This window comes from Agelaius tricolor, unplaced genomic scaffold (assembly GCF_023055355.1).
Source record: "Agelaius tricolor isolate 1412-34295 unplaced genomic scaffold, bAgeTri1.0.p SCAF_3, whole genome shotgun sequence".
NCBI lineage: Eukaryota > Metazoa > Chordata > Aves > Passeriformes > Icteridae > Agelaius > Agelaius tricolor.
This window is the reverse complement of record NW_027269263.1, coordinates 36,766,247-36,781,194: the sequence shown is the minus strand read 5'-3', so window position 1 is coordinate 36,781,194 and position 14,948 is coordinate 36,766,247. Positions and strand designations below refer to the sequence as shown.

The 14,948-nt window shown below is 38.6% G+C and overlaps 2 protein-coding genes across 4 annotated transcripts in view; both read left to right on the top strand.

The window, feature by feature from the left end:
• The window catches only part of LEMD3 (LEM domain containing 3), a 42,156-nt gene extending 28,477 nt beyond the window's left edge, over window positions 1–13,679 (top strand). Inside the window, exons 7-13 of the mRNA XM_071423496.1 lie at window positions 51–152; window positions 1,130–1,232; window positions 1,468–1,646; window positions 8,196–8,277; window positions 10,977–11,082; window positions 11,169–11,247; window positions 11,498–13,679. Of these exons, the coding sequence (XP_071279597.1) occupies window positions 51–152; window positions 1,130–1,232; window positions 1,468–1,646; window positions 8,196–8,277; window positions 10,977–11,082; window positions 11,169–11,247; window positions 11,498–11,661 (815 nt within the window). The 3' untranslated portion in view covers window positions 11,662–13,679. The remainder of the gene's footprint in view (window positions 1–50; window positions 153–1,129; window positions 1,233–1,467; window positions 1,647–8,195; window positions 8,278–10,976; window positions 11,083–11,168; window positions 11,248–11,497) is intronic.
• A 905-nt stretch (window positions 13,680–14,584) lies between these two features.
• MSRB3 (methionine sulfoxide reductase B3) overlaps window positions 14,585–14,948 on the top strand; it is an 82,110-nt gene continuing 81,746 nt past the window's right edge. For 2 of the 3 annotated variants that reach the window (XM_071423494.1, XM_071423493.1), the window contains exon 1: window positions 14,585–14,785. In XM_071423494.1, the coding sequence (XP_071279595.1) occupies window positions 14,585–14,785 (201 nt within the window). Of the gene's footprint in view, window positions 14,799–14,948 lie in introns of all 3 variants that reach the window. The other variant, XM_071423495.1, reaches the window with a different exon arrangement.

Genomic DNA, 14,948 nt, shown 5'->3' with positions numbered 1-14,948 from the left:
ATATCCAGTGCTCTAATACTGCTTAAAGTGTATTATGCATGTTAATGCAGGTATAGCAATGGTTTGGGGAGTCTTACACTACATGAAATACCGTTGGGCAAAAGAGGAAGAAGAAACAAAGCAGATGTATGATATGGTGGTGAAAATCATAGGTATGGCATGTTCAATTGTGTCTGATATATCTGTATCAGCTTTGTATTAGCTTTCAGAGTACTGTTAATTACTTCAGTTAATGTTTCTTCATGTTTAGTTGTCATGCTGTTAGAGTTCTTGGTCCAGTGTGACACCCCATCCTTTAAACCTAATCAAAGCTTTTGACATGAATCTTCTAATTTGTGAATTATATCAACATGGCTATAAAGTTGCCATTGACTTGGTAGTTTTTTGTCCTACTGTTGAATACAAATAGAAATGTGATGTTTGTTTACTGAAGTATAGCGACATGTTGCTTTCTGTGTCTGTTTTTTTCAGCTAACTTCAGATAAAATATCCACTCCAAAAATGTGTGGTAGCTCTCAATACCATCCTTAATGTTTTTTTCATAGAAAAAGTAGCTTTTTAGTTAATTACTTTTAGCAGAAGCTATTTTGGCAAAATAGTATGCACCACTGAGATCTGAAATCCCCTCTTTCTACTTGAAGCCACAGTGTTAGCAGTGGGTTCAGTTTGTGGTCTTTCTGTTTGTCTTGTAGTCTTACTTAAGTTGTTCTATTACTTTCATTTATGGTAGTCACGATAAATACAGAGATGGTAAAGGAATCAAAACTGTTTTATTTTAACCATGTGCCTACCTTTCTTGTCTGCAAATCAAGTTTTGTTGAGGTGGAAGCAAAGCACTTTCTTTTCAAAGATGGCCATGTTTACTAACACTTAAAAAGTACCAGTCAAGAGTAACTGTAAGAACTATCTTCCTTTACTTCAAAGTTACTTGGGATACCTAGATATGCTGTTGTTAATTTTCCTTAAGAATGTTTTGGAAAAAACAATGATTCAAAATGCCAGAAAAACCTAACTATTGAAATCGGGAAGAGTGTTCAGAGTAGGTGTTAATTGCCAGAAGTGATAGTTTTCTTAATGTTTGCATGAGCTACATAGTTATCAGTTTGGTTTCTTTTTTTTTTGTCCTCAGATGTTCTAAGAAGCCACAGTGAGGCTTGTTCAGAAAATAAAGAGTTGCAGCCTTACATGCCAATTTTGCATGTGCGTGATTCTCTAATACCACCTCAGGACAGGTGCGTTCTCACTAGAAGTACTGAAAGGGGGGGGAAACTAGTAAAAATAAATTGGTCAGTTAACTTAATTTCAGATAAAAATAACTTAATTTCTTAATAGATTGCACAGTGTAGTATTTTGGAGTTTCCTATTGACACAGATGGAAGGAAAAGCATTGGATTCTCTTACATGGTGGATGTCAACTATGCAGGTTGTTGTTATGCTAACTTTGTAATTCTTGTTTCAATTTTTAAGGAGGAAGATGAATAAAGTCTGGAACAGAGCAGTTGACTTTCTTGCAGCAAATGAATCTAGAGTTCGCACAGAGACACGAAGAGTGGGTGGTGCCGAGTTCTTGGTCTGGAAGTGGATGCAACCTTCTGCAGCATGTGACAAAATTTTAGTGATACCATCGAAAGTGTGGCAAGGCCAAGGTATTGAAGATATATTTTGCAGATATAATTGTCTTAATTTCTGCATCTAACTTAAAAATGGTACTCTGTTGCTTGAAAACAAGCATGAAAGACTTGTTTTCTCTGTTGCATTTAAGGATTGTTATAAACTGTTAGTGCTATTTCTCTATTATCTTGTTGTATGGACTTACTTTTGGTGCATTGCGTCTGCCTTGTTTTCAAAGGAAAGTAGCTTTTTTGTTATAGCTACTGCAGAAATATGCAGTGGGTATTTAGCCAAAGTGAGTTACTATTTCTTTTTTTGTGAATTTAAAAAGAATACTCTTTAGTTGGTCAAATTCTGACATGCCTTACACTTACTGTTAGTAGTGTAATTGGTTGTGTATGACAGCAGGTAAATTGTGTCTTGCAGACTTAGGTTTCCTGCTGTTAAGTTGCCAGTAAGCTGCCTAAAGACAAAGTTAGGAGGAAGAGATAATTATTTTAAAAGGGAAATTGCCAGGACAAAAGACTCCTCAATTAGGAAAATGTGCATTTGGAATATCTAATAGTGTTAGATGTTCTATCTCTGTCATAAATGTTTTTCTACACTGCATTTGTTTTTCAGACTCTGTGGTCAGCATTTGCTTTAATAGAGAAGGCAGTTTGTCATACATGGATTTTTTAGTGCTCTGTCACTTTTCAGTTTTATCATGAAACCAAATGGCAAGAATGTAGTAGGTTTGCAGTTGTATGTCTGCAGTGGCCATATTTTCCTGGTTTGAGAAACCTTTCTTGGTTTTTCTTTCTGCTTTTCTTCATGTTAAGCTTCAGGTTTTGGTTTGCTCTTTTTTTTTTTTGTCAATGAAAAATTGAAACTATAGGACTTGAATTCTGGTTTGCAATTTAAAAAGAATGGTCATTTCTATCTCTGCCTGAGTGTGAAAGTAAGTAATATCATTATATACTTCTCAAACTTATACTACTGGTTTTAGCATTACATTTCTCATTTTAAATAATTCATTGGAAATGAGGGCTGCTTTTTTAAAAGTACCGCATGAATGCTGCTGCAGGCTTGAGGTTCTGTTTGCAGTAGTAGTAATGTGGCATTCTGCTGTGACAGCTGTATTGCTTAATTTCTCAATTTCTCAAAGTTTTCATGAGTGAGATGTGTATGTGAACTTTATTCCAGGAGTTGCGGAACCTTTTCTTTCCAGGACATTGTACATTAGCGATGTGCAAGTGCTTTAGTTGCGATACAGAAATGGTGGGTTTTGTCAACAGCTGTTTCTGTTCCATCTCTGTAGTACTGCCATGATTGAATATCAAGCACTTAAATTGAACACAGCTTCTGCAAACCATATATGTATTATAAATCTGAATCTTCTACATACTGTATTGTTCAATGCAGGCTGGGAAACATCATGCTCTAGTTTCAATTTGCTGCTCATTTGCTCTCAGTTTTTCTTGTCCTGTTTGACTGCAGTATAAATCACTCCATGGCATTCTGTCCTGTATTAGAAATCAGATTGGATTCTTCTCACCTGGAGACCCCTCAGTGTGTGATAGCTCAGGTGGTGTTTTGCTACCTGTAATATACATTCAAGACTGTAAACAGAACAGTCTTTCCTAGAAAGATTGCTGTAGTAGTATTGATATGTACCATCCCAGTCTGAGCATCTGATAACCTACTTCAGCTTATTGCAAATATGGACAAAATAACTTGATCTCTCAGCTGTGGCTTTCATCTGTATGTTGCTTAGAGAGTATGTACTACAACTTCCTGTTTCCTATTGCATAGGATGTATCAAAATCCATTCTGTTGCAGTCCTTTTAATTGCAATTTTTCTGATTTCCTTGTTATGTTTGAAGTTTAGTGAAGATCTCTGAAGAGATGAAATTGCATACTTCAGCTCTAACAGAAGGGTGTGAAAGTGGGGTGGCTGAAACGACAGTGGTTTATTTGGGCTCATGACAGTCGGCAGGCAAAGGCAATTTTCACATGCAAAGGCTCTTTCTATTTTGCACTCCTTGTGTTCAAATGACTGTTGGAAATAGTTCTGTTGCATAAGTCTCATGCTTTTGCCCAGCTATTTATTTCCTGATGTTAGGAATTCTCCATGTTTGTGTCACTTTCTTCCTTTCTTGGAAGTATGCATTAACTGGAATTTAAGTTAATTCTCCAGTTCTGATGTTTGAATGTATAAGTTCATAAATCTAGATACTCTTCAAGACTGCTATGCCCTCAACAGACTCAGCATATAGAAAATCATAATGAATTCTTGGGTCTGAATCTTGTGAATAAATTTCAAGCTTGCAATTTTTTAACCATCTGATATCTGGTGGTGCTCTGTAGCAGAGAACAATACTTGAGCATGTGCAATTGAAGAAGAAACCCTTTTCAGAAGGCCTGTCAGCATATACAAGGGTATCTGTGAATGATAGTGTGCATTTTAACTCTTGGGACCTGTAGCTTGCCTGAGATCTACTGCCTGCTGTCTGTTAGCAGTGTGTTAAAGCATCACTGTGACATTTTGTCCAGTACTTCAGGGTGCAGCCTGTGTTTTGACAGTTTGGTTTGGTTTTTTTTTTTTTATGGATCAGAATAAATTCTGGCGCCATCCCTTTGAAATATTACCTACTGGATACAGTAGCTGTATTTTTTTAAAAAGAAAAGGGTAGGTAAGCTAATTGTAGGGTGGATGAATGCAATGTTTTGAAAACAATATACAAGAGAATAGTGAGTTGAGAAACAATCTTGATCATGCCAAGTGATTTAATTAAATCTCACAGTGGAGAGAACCCCACAATTCTAGTGTGTTCAGTTTGCTTTTGAAAGAACAGATACAATTGTCCTATCACACCTTTGATAACTGGGATTCTGAAGAAAGCTAGATAGGCAGGGCTGCAGTGTAGCTAAGCTAACAGTACAAGCTAAAGTTCCTTGACAGCTCTGGAGATGAGATAAAGAGGTTCTCTGAAGTACCACGTCTAGGGTGATATTTCATCCTGCAGCATGGAAGATAACCTGTTACCTTTTGTGAATGACACCCCTCCTCCCCGGCTTGTGAGAACATAATCTTTTCTCTGAACAAAAGCAAACCAAAAAACCCCAAACCACAATTATACTCTGAACTATTGCAAGGAAACTGGATTTCATGCTGCTTGTGAAATTTAGTATCCATCCTGTGTTTGTTTTCTATAGCTGAATTAACTATATTAAACCTCAGTTCAACCATATTTTCTCTTTGGTGATATTAATTTCAGTATCTTCCATGTGTATTAAAGAACCTCATGATGTATGAAAGAGCATATTTTCAATATTTTCAGGTAATTGTTTTCTTTTTTTTTTCTTGCCTTTGATAAGAAGGATTAGTACTTATTAAATTGCAGTGATCCATGGCTTAACATTGAAAAACCTGTTTTTAAGAAATATGGCTACCTATATTTGATGCAAGTATTCAGCCTTATCGGGTTCATCAAATGTACATCTAAAGATCTTTTGGGTTGTCTTGTAACCCATGGTGATAATACTTGGGAATTCCTTTAATAGTAATATATTAGTAATTCAAGGGGTATAGAAAGCTGTACTGCAATCTCTTCAGTGGTCATTTTGAAGCCAGTGCAAGAGACACTTCTTCCATCATAGACAGTAATAAAGGGGTTGACAAAAGCACATGTGTTTAGCTGCTGCTGCTCTTCAAATCTGGAATGATAGTGATATTCAGTTTACTGTAGTAAAACAATGTACATTATGAATTAAATAAAAAGTAGCTTCCTTTTCTTGAAAGTGCTCAGTAATCCCCAAGGGGAATTTATGAAAGTCCTGAATTTTTTCCTACCAGCGACTTACTGCACAAAGTTGTGTCTCTGCTTCCCTATTTCATCTCTACCTTTTCATCTGTGTCTTGTAAGCATTACTCCTTAGACCTATGTAGAAAAAGATGTGAGATGCTTAGTTAACCACTGTGTAGATTATACTGTTGTCCTGCAAGAATGTTTGCTTATGCCCTTATCAAGAATATTTTGTGTGCTCCACACCAATGTAACTTTTCAAATAATCAGTACTGTATTCTGAACAGCTTAATCACTGAAACAACTTCTTTTAGGGGAGGGGGAGAATCAGTTGTTACAGATATCAAATGAAGTTCAAGAGACATCACTTAACTATGCTAGTTTCAGTTTTGCTGTGTAGGTACAACATTAACTTTCCTGTGTCTTCTCTACACTCTCTTTTTGGTGCCATTTCTGGTATACATATTAAGGGTTATTATTGTTCTAGCATTAATTTCACACTTCACTGATTTCCATGGTAGTTTTTTCCCCTTATACATGAAAAGCCCCATCTAAGTTGCAAAAATTGCTTTTAATTTAGCATGATTTTGAGAAGTTTTTTTGAGAAAAGACAGAGTTCATCTTTATTTTCATATGCTGCACTACTCTGGGCACACTTCCCTACTGGTGGGATGTTACATGAAGTTAGAAGCAGTTTAGTCCTGTGCTGATGGTAGGCTCTGGCTGAGGTTATCTCAGTAAGCACCCAAGATCTTCAGGTCAAAAGGACATCAAAGTTATTAGAAACTGGAACAGGCAAAGAATGGTTTATATAGGTAACTACACTAAAGGGTGAATTCCCCATTTAGTTACTTTTGGATAGCTCAGTGGTTTAACTGCTTCCATAAATATCAGTATGGATTTTTTTTAGTTCATAAACAGCTTCGAGAAGTGTTGATCCTCTGGGTCTAGGATCTCTGCAAATAACCTCACCATTCTTTATCCTTGGATTAAAACCATGTGCTGAATAAACCTAGTTATAAACAATCAGCACATAATTTCCTCAACCCCACACCTTTTCAGGTCCAGGTCCATGACTAGGCCACCCCAGATCACCTTCTCCAGTATGGTGTGGTGCCCCAGTGTACAATATGCTGGTGACATTTCACCTCACCCTTGATCTGCTGGAGCCAACCTCCATAAGTAAGGTAAGTCCATGTATTTTTCAATGTTGCTTAGTTCTGTAAAGTTTTTATTGTATACCCTATGTATAATTTTTAATAAGGGGCAAAAAACTTTACAAAACCATGTGCTATTGAAAAAGGACTTGTCCTTAAACTATAGGCAGCTTAGAGATAGATGCAGTGTCACCAGCATATTTAGAAATCTCTTCCCAAGACAAAAACAGACAGTTGTTACAGGTGTTGGTGACTTGCACTCTGTGTGCATGTATTCTTAATAAGAACATTTCTAGTTATTTGGGGAACTTGCAGTAGGTTGGATATTAGAATTGGAGGCTACCTTTTCTAATTTCTAGTTGGTAATTGTATTTCATTTGTCGTGAGAATTTACATAAGAATAAGTTTTTCTATGCAGCTATGCAGTATCTCCAGGCAGTGAATTTTCTCTCGGTTAGTGCTTGTCTTTCACAAGCTGTGTCTTCCACATGACTTCATTTTGTCTGTGTGACACAGTTTTTGTTTGGGTGGCATACAGAAGAGCAGCAGTGTTCATGTATCTTGGATGTACTTTCAAGATTTTAAAAGATTAGCAGTAAGAAGCACAGACATCTGCCCAAATCAGACACTTCTGACCCTTGGAATGTAACATCTTGAATATGTCAAATTTTTCTAAAGTAGGATTGCAAAGGAGAAGCATTAGTAGCAGTTTTTTTGTTGTTGAGATTTTAGTCTTATGTTTAAACTCTTGAATCTACTTAATCTCAGTCTTCAAGCCTTGAAAGCTGTTTTACTAGGCTATCCCCTTTCATTTCCACTGCTGATTTGTTGGCCCTTCTCAAGGTATGGAGCTGCCTTATCTGAATCTGAAGTGCCCCTTGATTCCTTTTCTCATGGTACAGTCTTCTCTTGTGACTCTCACAAGTAGAACTTGTGAACTTTAGTGAAGTTAATATTTATTTTAGGATTTCAGCATGTATTTTGTGGCACTGTTCAGCTTTGAGTTACTCTGTTATTTTTTATTTTCGTTTTTCTTCTTATATCTGTTTTATCCTCTGGTATGTTTCATTTCAGATTTTTAGAAGCTTCTGATCATGTATGATCATTTAGGGCTATAAAGGCTCTGTCCTTGTAGAGCATCCTTGACATGCTACTGCACTACAAATGTAATGCAACATCCATCTTAAGGTCTCCTTATTTATTAGCCAGATGGGCAGCATATTGCCTCAAAAGTAGAAGAAGTGAAAATTTCATCAGGCAGTTAGAACTGTATGGTTAACTTCCAGTTCCAAAAGTTTACTCCAGGTGTTGTGTATATCTGTATTTTCACTGGCAAATCCTTTCTTTTCAAGTATATGGTATTTTTAAAAATAATCCTGAATTCCTTCCATGTGGCCTGGATGTAAGAGAGTGCCTTAAATGTAGAAGTTTTAAGTATAAAAAATTAAGCAAAATATGGTATGTTTTCTTCAGTGTGGTAGAAGACTGTGTGAAACTAATTTGCTTGAATTCTTTCATATATGAAATAAACTTTCTTCTGAGTAAAACTAGAAAGGTATTAATGTATAAAGTTGGCATTACTTACCTCAATGGTATTATGCCTGTAAATAATTAATATTTAATTTATTTTTCTTTCTAGCATTTCATCTAGATAGAAGAAATTCACCCCCGAACAGCTTGACACCATGTCTAAAGATTCGCAATATGTTTGATCCAGTTATGTAAGTAAAAGCAGTTATCTGTCTGTATTTCTGCATTCTTTTGGAAGAGTCCATTTCTTACCTCTGAGAGGGGTTTGGAAGAAGTGAAGAAACATGAACATGTTGAAAAAAACAGGTTGTAAAAAAAATGTTTCTCTTAACATCTAGGAGAAGACATAAAAAATCTTAACCATCTGCCTTCTGTCCTTCATTGTATTGCTCTGTGTCTTTGGCTCACTTCTTGAAGGATGTGGCATCAGTCATTGTTATTTGGAGCAATGACTGATCTTTATCCATTAATTAAATTTGTAAATGTTCAATTGTATCAACTGACAGAGGAGACTCATGTGGCCTGACAACAGATTGTAAGTTTTTAAAGTATTGTTCAATATGCTGGAGTATTTGGACTGCTACAAAGCTTGCCCAGTTTGCATTTGAAAGGCTGAATTTAAATCACTTACTACTTTATGGCACTGTGACTGCCTAATTCTGAAGCAAATGGATTTTTGTAGTGGGAACAAATTAGTGCTGCGTACTGGCTTCTAATGCTTATGTAATTCTCATAATTCTGAAGTATGTACTCTGTATGAATAAGTAACAAGCCTTGTTTCATGTACCAAAAGCTAAGGAAAAATAATTTTTTTAAAAAAATCTTTTAAATCTTCACCCACTCCACTATTCTGTAATATCACCTTTGGCTCTGGACTAGATCATGGTAGGAGTTGGGAACTAACACATAGGTTATGCCAGATAATCCTGTCTAAGCTTTGAAGTCTGTTTGTCCACTGTAAAGACATACAGGGACTTCAATAACTTCTCTGGAGTAAATGATTCCTTAATGTGATTATACAAGGGAAAAATACAGATGCTATGTCCTACAAGGGTACATGTGAGATGCTACCTCAATAATACAACCTATTGATTTGGACAGGAAGTAGGGGAGGACATCAGAGTATGGACACGAGTGATTGCAAAGTTTGGATGTATTTATTCGGCCTTTTTTTTAGCCACGCTTAATTAGTTTAGTTCCTTGCCTTCTTAACTGAAAAGGTGTTAGTTAATTTAGCTCAAGACAGTGTTACCCCTTGCATAGAGAAGTACTCCAAACCCCTTTTTTTCAATGTCTAAGATTTAATGTCTGGTCAAAGACACCAGCTTCTGTGGCTTCTATAATAATTTTTAGGTTGCAGTAGGGTGAGCAAGACTGAAATTGCAGGGGTTGTTCTTGAAGCAAATTGATAGTCCTGTAGGAGGATTAAAACATGAGATTTGCAGGGAATTTTAAGTGATATCAACATCCTTATTGTCTTTGCTTCAAAGGAGACTTAATGAGCTGTATTGGTTAGTCTGAGTGGTACTGAAATAAGTCCATTCCTGGAGCTTCACATATTTATTGGTATGTGGTATTGGCTACTTTCCTGTTTCAGAATGTTAGCAGTTCAAAATGTCTGCTGTTAATGGAACTAATTACTGAGGTGTTATTTTTGTCAGAACAATCTCCCTTTTTAGCCTGTATCTTTGCTGTAAGCTTCAGTGCTTTTTAGCAGTGACCCAGTCCATGCCCAACAGGTGTATTAAAAAGACTAGGAGGAGTTGTGTTCTGACACTTGTCTTTAGTGCCTATGTCCAGTCAGCTATTTGGAACATTACAACTTCTAATACATTGACTTTTTGTAGACCTTTTCTTTTGGAAGTTGACCTAGCTCCATTACTGGACTGCTGGATTTTTTTCATAGTGGGATACCTCATCCAATTCCATATTGTACTCCTAGTGCATTCTTCTTCTGTGAGCTGTCTTTCAGAGGACTATTGCTTAAGGAAATAGTTCTTATCATACCCTTGGAGTTATCTTAAAGAAAACCCAAACAGAAATCCAAAGCCCTCGGTGCAAGACAAACTGTATTATTAATCTGCTTGTGTTGTTAGAAGAAGGAGGCTTATGTTCTTGTTCCAGACCAGAAAGGGATGAATGCTTTCATCCATCTAAAACCACCTAAACCCCAGAATGTACCAGTATCTGTGATTAGATTGTCAAGTATTGTTTTGACGTTTGCTGTGGGTGCAAGGTATGTTTAACAAAACTAGTTTTAGCTGCTCTTACAGTGACTGTATACTAACAATAATTACTGAATTCCTTTCAGTGATTACACCAGTAGCTGTTAGAAGCAGCCCCATGAAACAGGTCTTTTTTCTTGACCTGAGAATCATCTGGGAATATAATGGTTAACTTGTTTTTATTAATATTAGCACAGCACATAATCACCTCTCTACTGCCAAAAGTCAGGGAGGAATCATATCAAGGGAACAACTTGTTCAACTTGTTCACTTGTACATTATGAACCCTCACATCACAGCATCAGACTTTGTTGTGTGTTCTAGACATTTACTGTGCAAGGCAGAAACATATTTTTTTAACTATCAGTCTAAGCACCAGTTGGATAAGCCCATTTTAGGATAACACCCCACCCCCCCAAATAGAAGTTACTCCTTTTGTATAAATAAAATACACTGTGCAGATTTGTAGGGTTGAGTTTTCTCAAGTGGACTATGGGAGCCAATTTACAGTGTATTCAGTAGGAAAAGTACTTAATCTGTCCCAGAGGCATTTACCAGAAAATGATGTAAAGTTACAGAGAATCCAGACTTAGTAGGGAAGTATGAGAATGTTGTGAATGTTTAAAAAATTACGTAGTCCCTTAAATCTTTCATTGTTTGCCTAGGGAAATAGGTGATCACTGGCATCTCGCAATTCAAGAAGCGATCTTGGAGAAGTGCAGTGACAATGATGGAATTGTTCATATTGCCGTAGACAAAAATTCACGTGAGGTGAGTGTCTTTCCAGTAACATCTTAATACTTCATCCTTTTCAGCTGGACTGGCAAAAAACCCAAATCCCTCTTTCTCTTACTCAGGGCTGTGTGTATGTCAAGTGTCTCTCCCCGGAGTATGCTGGAAAGGCTTTCAAGGCATTACATGGCTCTTGGTTTGATGGTAAGGAATGGGAGTTTATAACAAAACATGGGTAGAAATTACCCATGGGTGCAGAAGATGGGTGCAGTTGGAGTTCTTTTAAATGGTGAAATGTTTGGTATCTAAAGTATTGAGCAGTTAAAAAAAAATATAGACCAATAATCAGTAAACTAATTTTGATGTAATGAAATATTTGTCTTTTACATCCTGAAGCAAAATGCAATAATACTGCACTAGAAGGTTTCTCTTTTCCTGTTTCTTTGCCTCGTAGGAAAGCTGGTAACAGTAAAATACCTGCGACTAGATCGGTATCATCATCGTTTTCCCCAGGCTCTTACTTGTAACACTCCACTGAAGCCATCAAACAAACACATGAACTCTATGTCACATCTGCGTCTTCGGACAGGCACAACTAACTCTCAGGGAAGTTCCTGAGAAAACTTTCTACAACTGCTAGGACTGTTACTTGCAACAGGAAAGTTCCTGTTTGGCCGCCGTCTTCCTTTTTTAGTGCTTTTTGTATGTAATACTTTAAAGAATTAAATAAAAGTTCGAACGTTCCAGAAGTCTTGTTTCCAAAGGGACTTAGCAATGAGGCAGTAATACTGAGCTGACAAAAAAGGAAAAACAAGTTGTTTCACAAAGTTTTCTGGGGCTATAGTAAACCGATGCATTTAAGTTTTGCATGAGGAATACCGATTTCATTATACATTTGCAGATGTGGTGACGTATTTTTGCACCAAGAAGTGTTTTTGCTAATACAAAAGCATGGAGAAAAGAAGACTTCTTGTATTTCCATAGTTTCCTGTGAAATAATCTTGTGGGTATTTTGTAACAAGCAACCTACAGTTCCTGATGGTGAATAAGTTAAAAGAAAATTCAGTCAATATTAGTTTTTTGTTGCTATATAAAAATCTTTTTCTGCAGCTGGGGTATGGGGAAAGTGAAATTGGCATTAGTGGTTGCATATCAATGTGAGGGAAGATGAACTGATTGCGGATGTACTGGGTTTTGTATATAAATGTAAATGCTGGTGGTGGCAAAAAGGGTTGTGTTCTGTGAGGATGTCTGCGTCAAAGCAGCAAATAAGCTTCCTATTTTATTCAAAACCTATTGTTTTATATGGTTTGGCTGTACCATGACAAGAGGCCAAATACTTAAAAGTGTTGGATACAGGTTAAATATCTTTTATAGGTTTTATATAAAATACCTTACTGATTTTGTGTGAAAGGTCTGATACCAATTGTAATGAATTCAAATTTGTGAGCAATAAAGAAACAATTGGCAGATACTGGAAAAATATTTTGTGAAAAGCTGTATTTATTATTACAAGTGTCAGGGCTGTGACAAAATACCATTGGATTAAATGACATTCCCAGTATATTATAACATGTTTTAATTCTCCATTTATGTGTTAAAATTTAAAAATTCCTTCCTTGCAACAATTTTGGCTCATGCAAACTAGTGCAGCTGACAGTAAATCTTGTGATTCCAAGCTTGTAAATTTACTAATGTTTACCTAGAAGTACAAAATTGTTGCTGAGAAGCTTAGTTGCAAATCTAACATTATTGGCTTTACTAATCCCCAGTCCTACAACCATTTTACCTAGTTATCCAGCTGAACATCCTGTAGGAGGTGAGACTGGAAGCACACCAGTCCCACAAATTTTACTGAAACTCACTTTACTTTGTAGATATGATGGATCTGCAGCATGAACTTGCACAAATAATGCACGTTTTTCTTACAGTTAAGTAAACATGATGCACACTATTCTGCAACAGGAAATCCTATTGTGCCTTACCTTTGTGCTTTTGTGGGCACCATGTTTATTATTGGAGAGTTTGTTAACTGAAAAATTTTAAATCCTCGGTTTTATGTCTCAGATGCTAATGAATGAGTATATATAATATATAATCAGCCATGCAGAATTCTACTTACCAAGGACAAGTACATATTTTTGACGGGTAAGTGGATTGTGCCAGGTCTGGTAGATTTTTGATGAGTTTTATTATATACATATATGTATATGTATAATATACATGTATATGTATTATATATATGTATATAAACTAATTTTGTTGTATTTGATGTGCATCATAGTAATTTGTTAACCTGACCTTAGTGACCCCATCTTGTGACCTGTTGCAAGAGTGAATGTAAAAATAGCTGTGGCATTTTAAAAGGTCGCCTCGATGCAAATGCATCTATCTTGCTTTTAAGATATATTTCTTGTAAACACTGTACATTTTAATTGTAATATGTACTATTATGCAGCTTATTTTACCTTAAACTGTTAAGTTGACCGATATCCCTTCCTGCAAGACAGGGGAATATGTATAATATCTGAACATTTGAGAAAAATCAGATGTTTGTTGTAACTTGTCACCCTATCCTGTAAAAACAAACAAAAAACCAAACCAGACTCGAATTAAAGGTTTATTAGGGGTTTTTATATGTGTCTCACCTTCTAGATATTTGGGTGTCTCTGACTGAAATGCTTTTCTTATCTGGGGCGGAGGGGGAGATTGATTTGTTACAACCATGTAATTAATTTTTAGTATTTGTTAGGATGTGAACGGGTGCTGCCATGAGCTGACACAGCCGAGTTTCACTTTACTGTCAGCTTGACTTTCGTCCTGATTTTGTACACAGGGAGTGCAGAGACATTACGTTGCTTCCTCAGTCATGCCATGTTGTCTCCCCTGTTAAAGGACAGGGCTGAAAAGCCTTAACCGTGTGCTTTCAGCCTCTTGTACTTTGAGGTAGAAAGAGTCATGAAAGGGATTTTGATAGAGTAACAGAAGAGGTTGGCTTTTTTTCCTGCCGTTATTTTGCGTTGAGAATTGTTTTAGTGTCAGGTTGAAGGTTTGGGGGGTTGGAGGGTGTGTAAGTCCATTATTTACATATACGCGTCCCGTGAGGAAGGGGAGCAGGAGGAGGAAGAAGTTCAATGTCGTTCAGTTCCATCGTTTTTGGAAGCTAGGCAGGGTGGGCATTGAGCGCTGTGGTAGTTTCGGGGCCAGTGCTAACGTGAGGGGCTGGCTCCGGCTGGGAGCCGTGGGCCGGAGCCGCTGCGGCGCTGGCAGCGTTATCCCCGCTCCCGGCCGGCGCCGCGCAGGCAGCTGAGGGTCACGGCAGCGCCGGCTCCGCTCGGCCCGAGCGCTCCGGCCGGGGCTCTCTTGGAACTGCAGGAACGTCTCTTTAAAGGGGCGAGGAGTCGCTTCGTCGGCCTGCCCGAAGCGCACCTTCAGGATAGGGCGCTTCGGCCGTGCCGCGGCGGCGGGACGGGGCAGGGTCCCCGCCGCCTCCCCGCGCTGCCGGGTGGTGCCGGGCGTGCGGCGGGAGTCTCCCGGCTCCATGTTCATATTTGGCGTTGGCCGCCGGTGCCCAGGAATTTCCCGTCATGCTCCCCGGGCGGCGGGCCCGTCACTGCGCTCCCGCGGGGCGGGGGGGCCGGGGCCGCTCGCTCGCTCCCTCGGGCCGCTCCCATGCGCGCTGCGCCGCCGCCGCTGCTCCCCGCGCTCTGCCTGGCGCTGGCGGCCGCCGCAGGAGCCGCAGGTAGGAACGGCAGGTAGGAGCTGCGCCCGGCCCCCCGCCTCCACACCGGCCCCCGCTGCCGTGCCGCGGGGAGGGCGGGCCGGGGGCTGCGGCGGGGGCGAGGGGAGGAGCGGCCCCGGCGGCGCGGGGGGCCGGGCCGGGCCGGGCCGCACCTGCCGGGGCT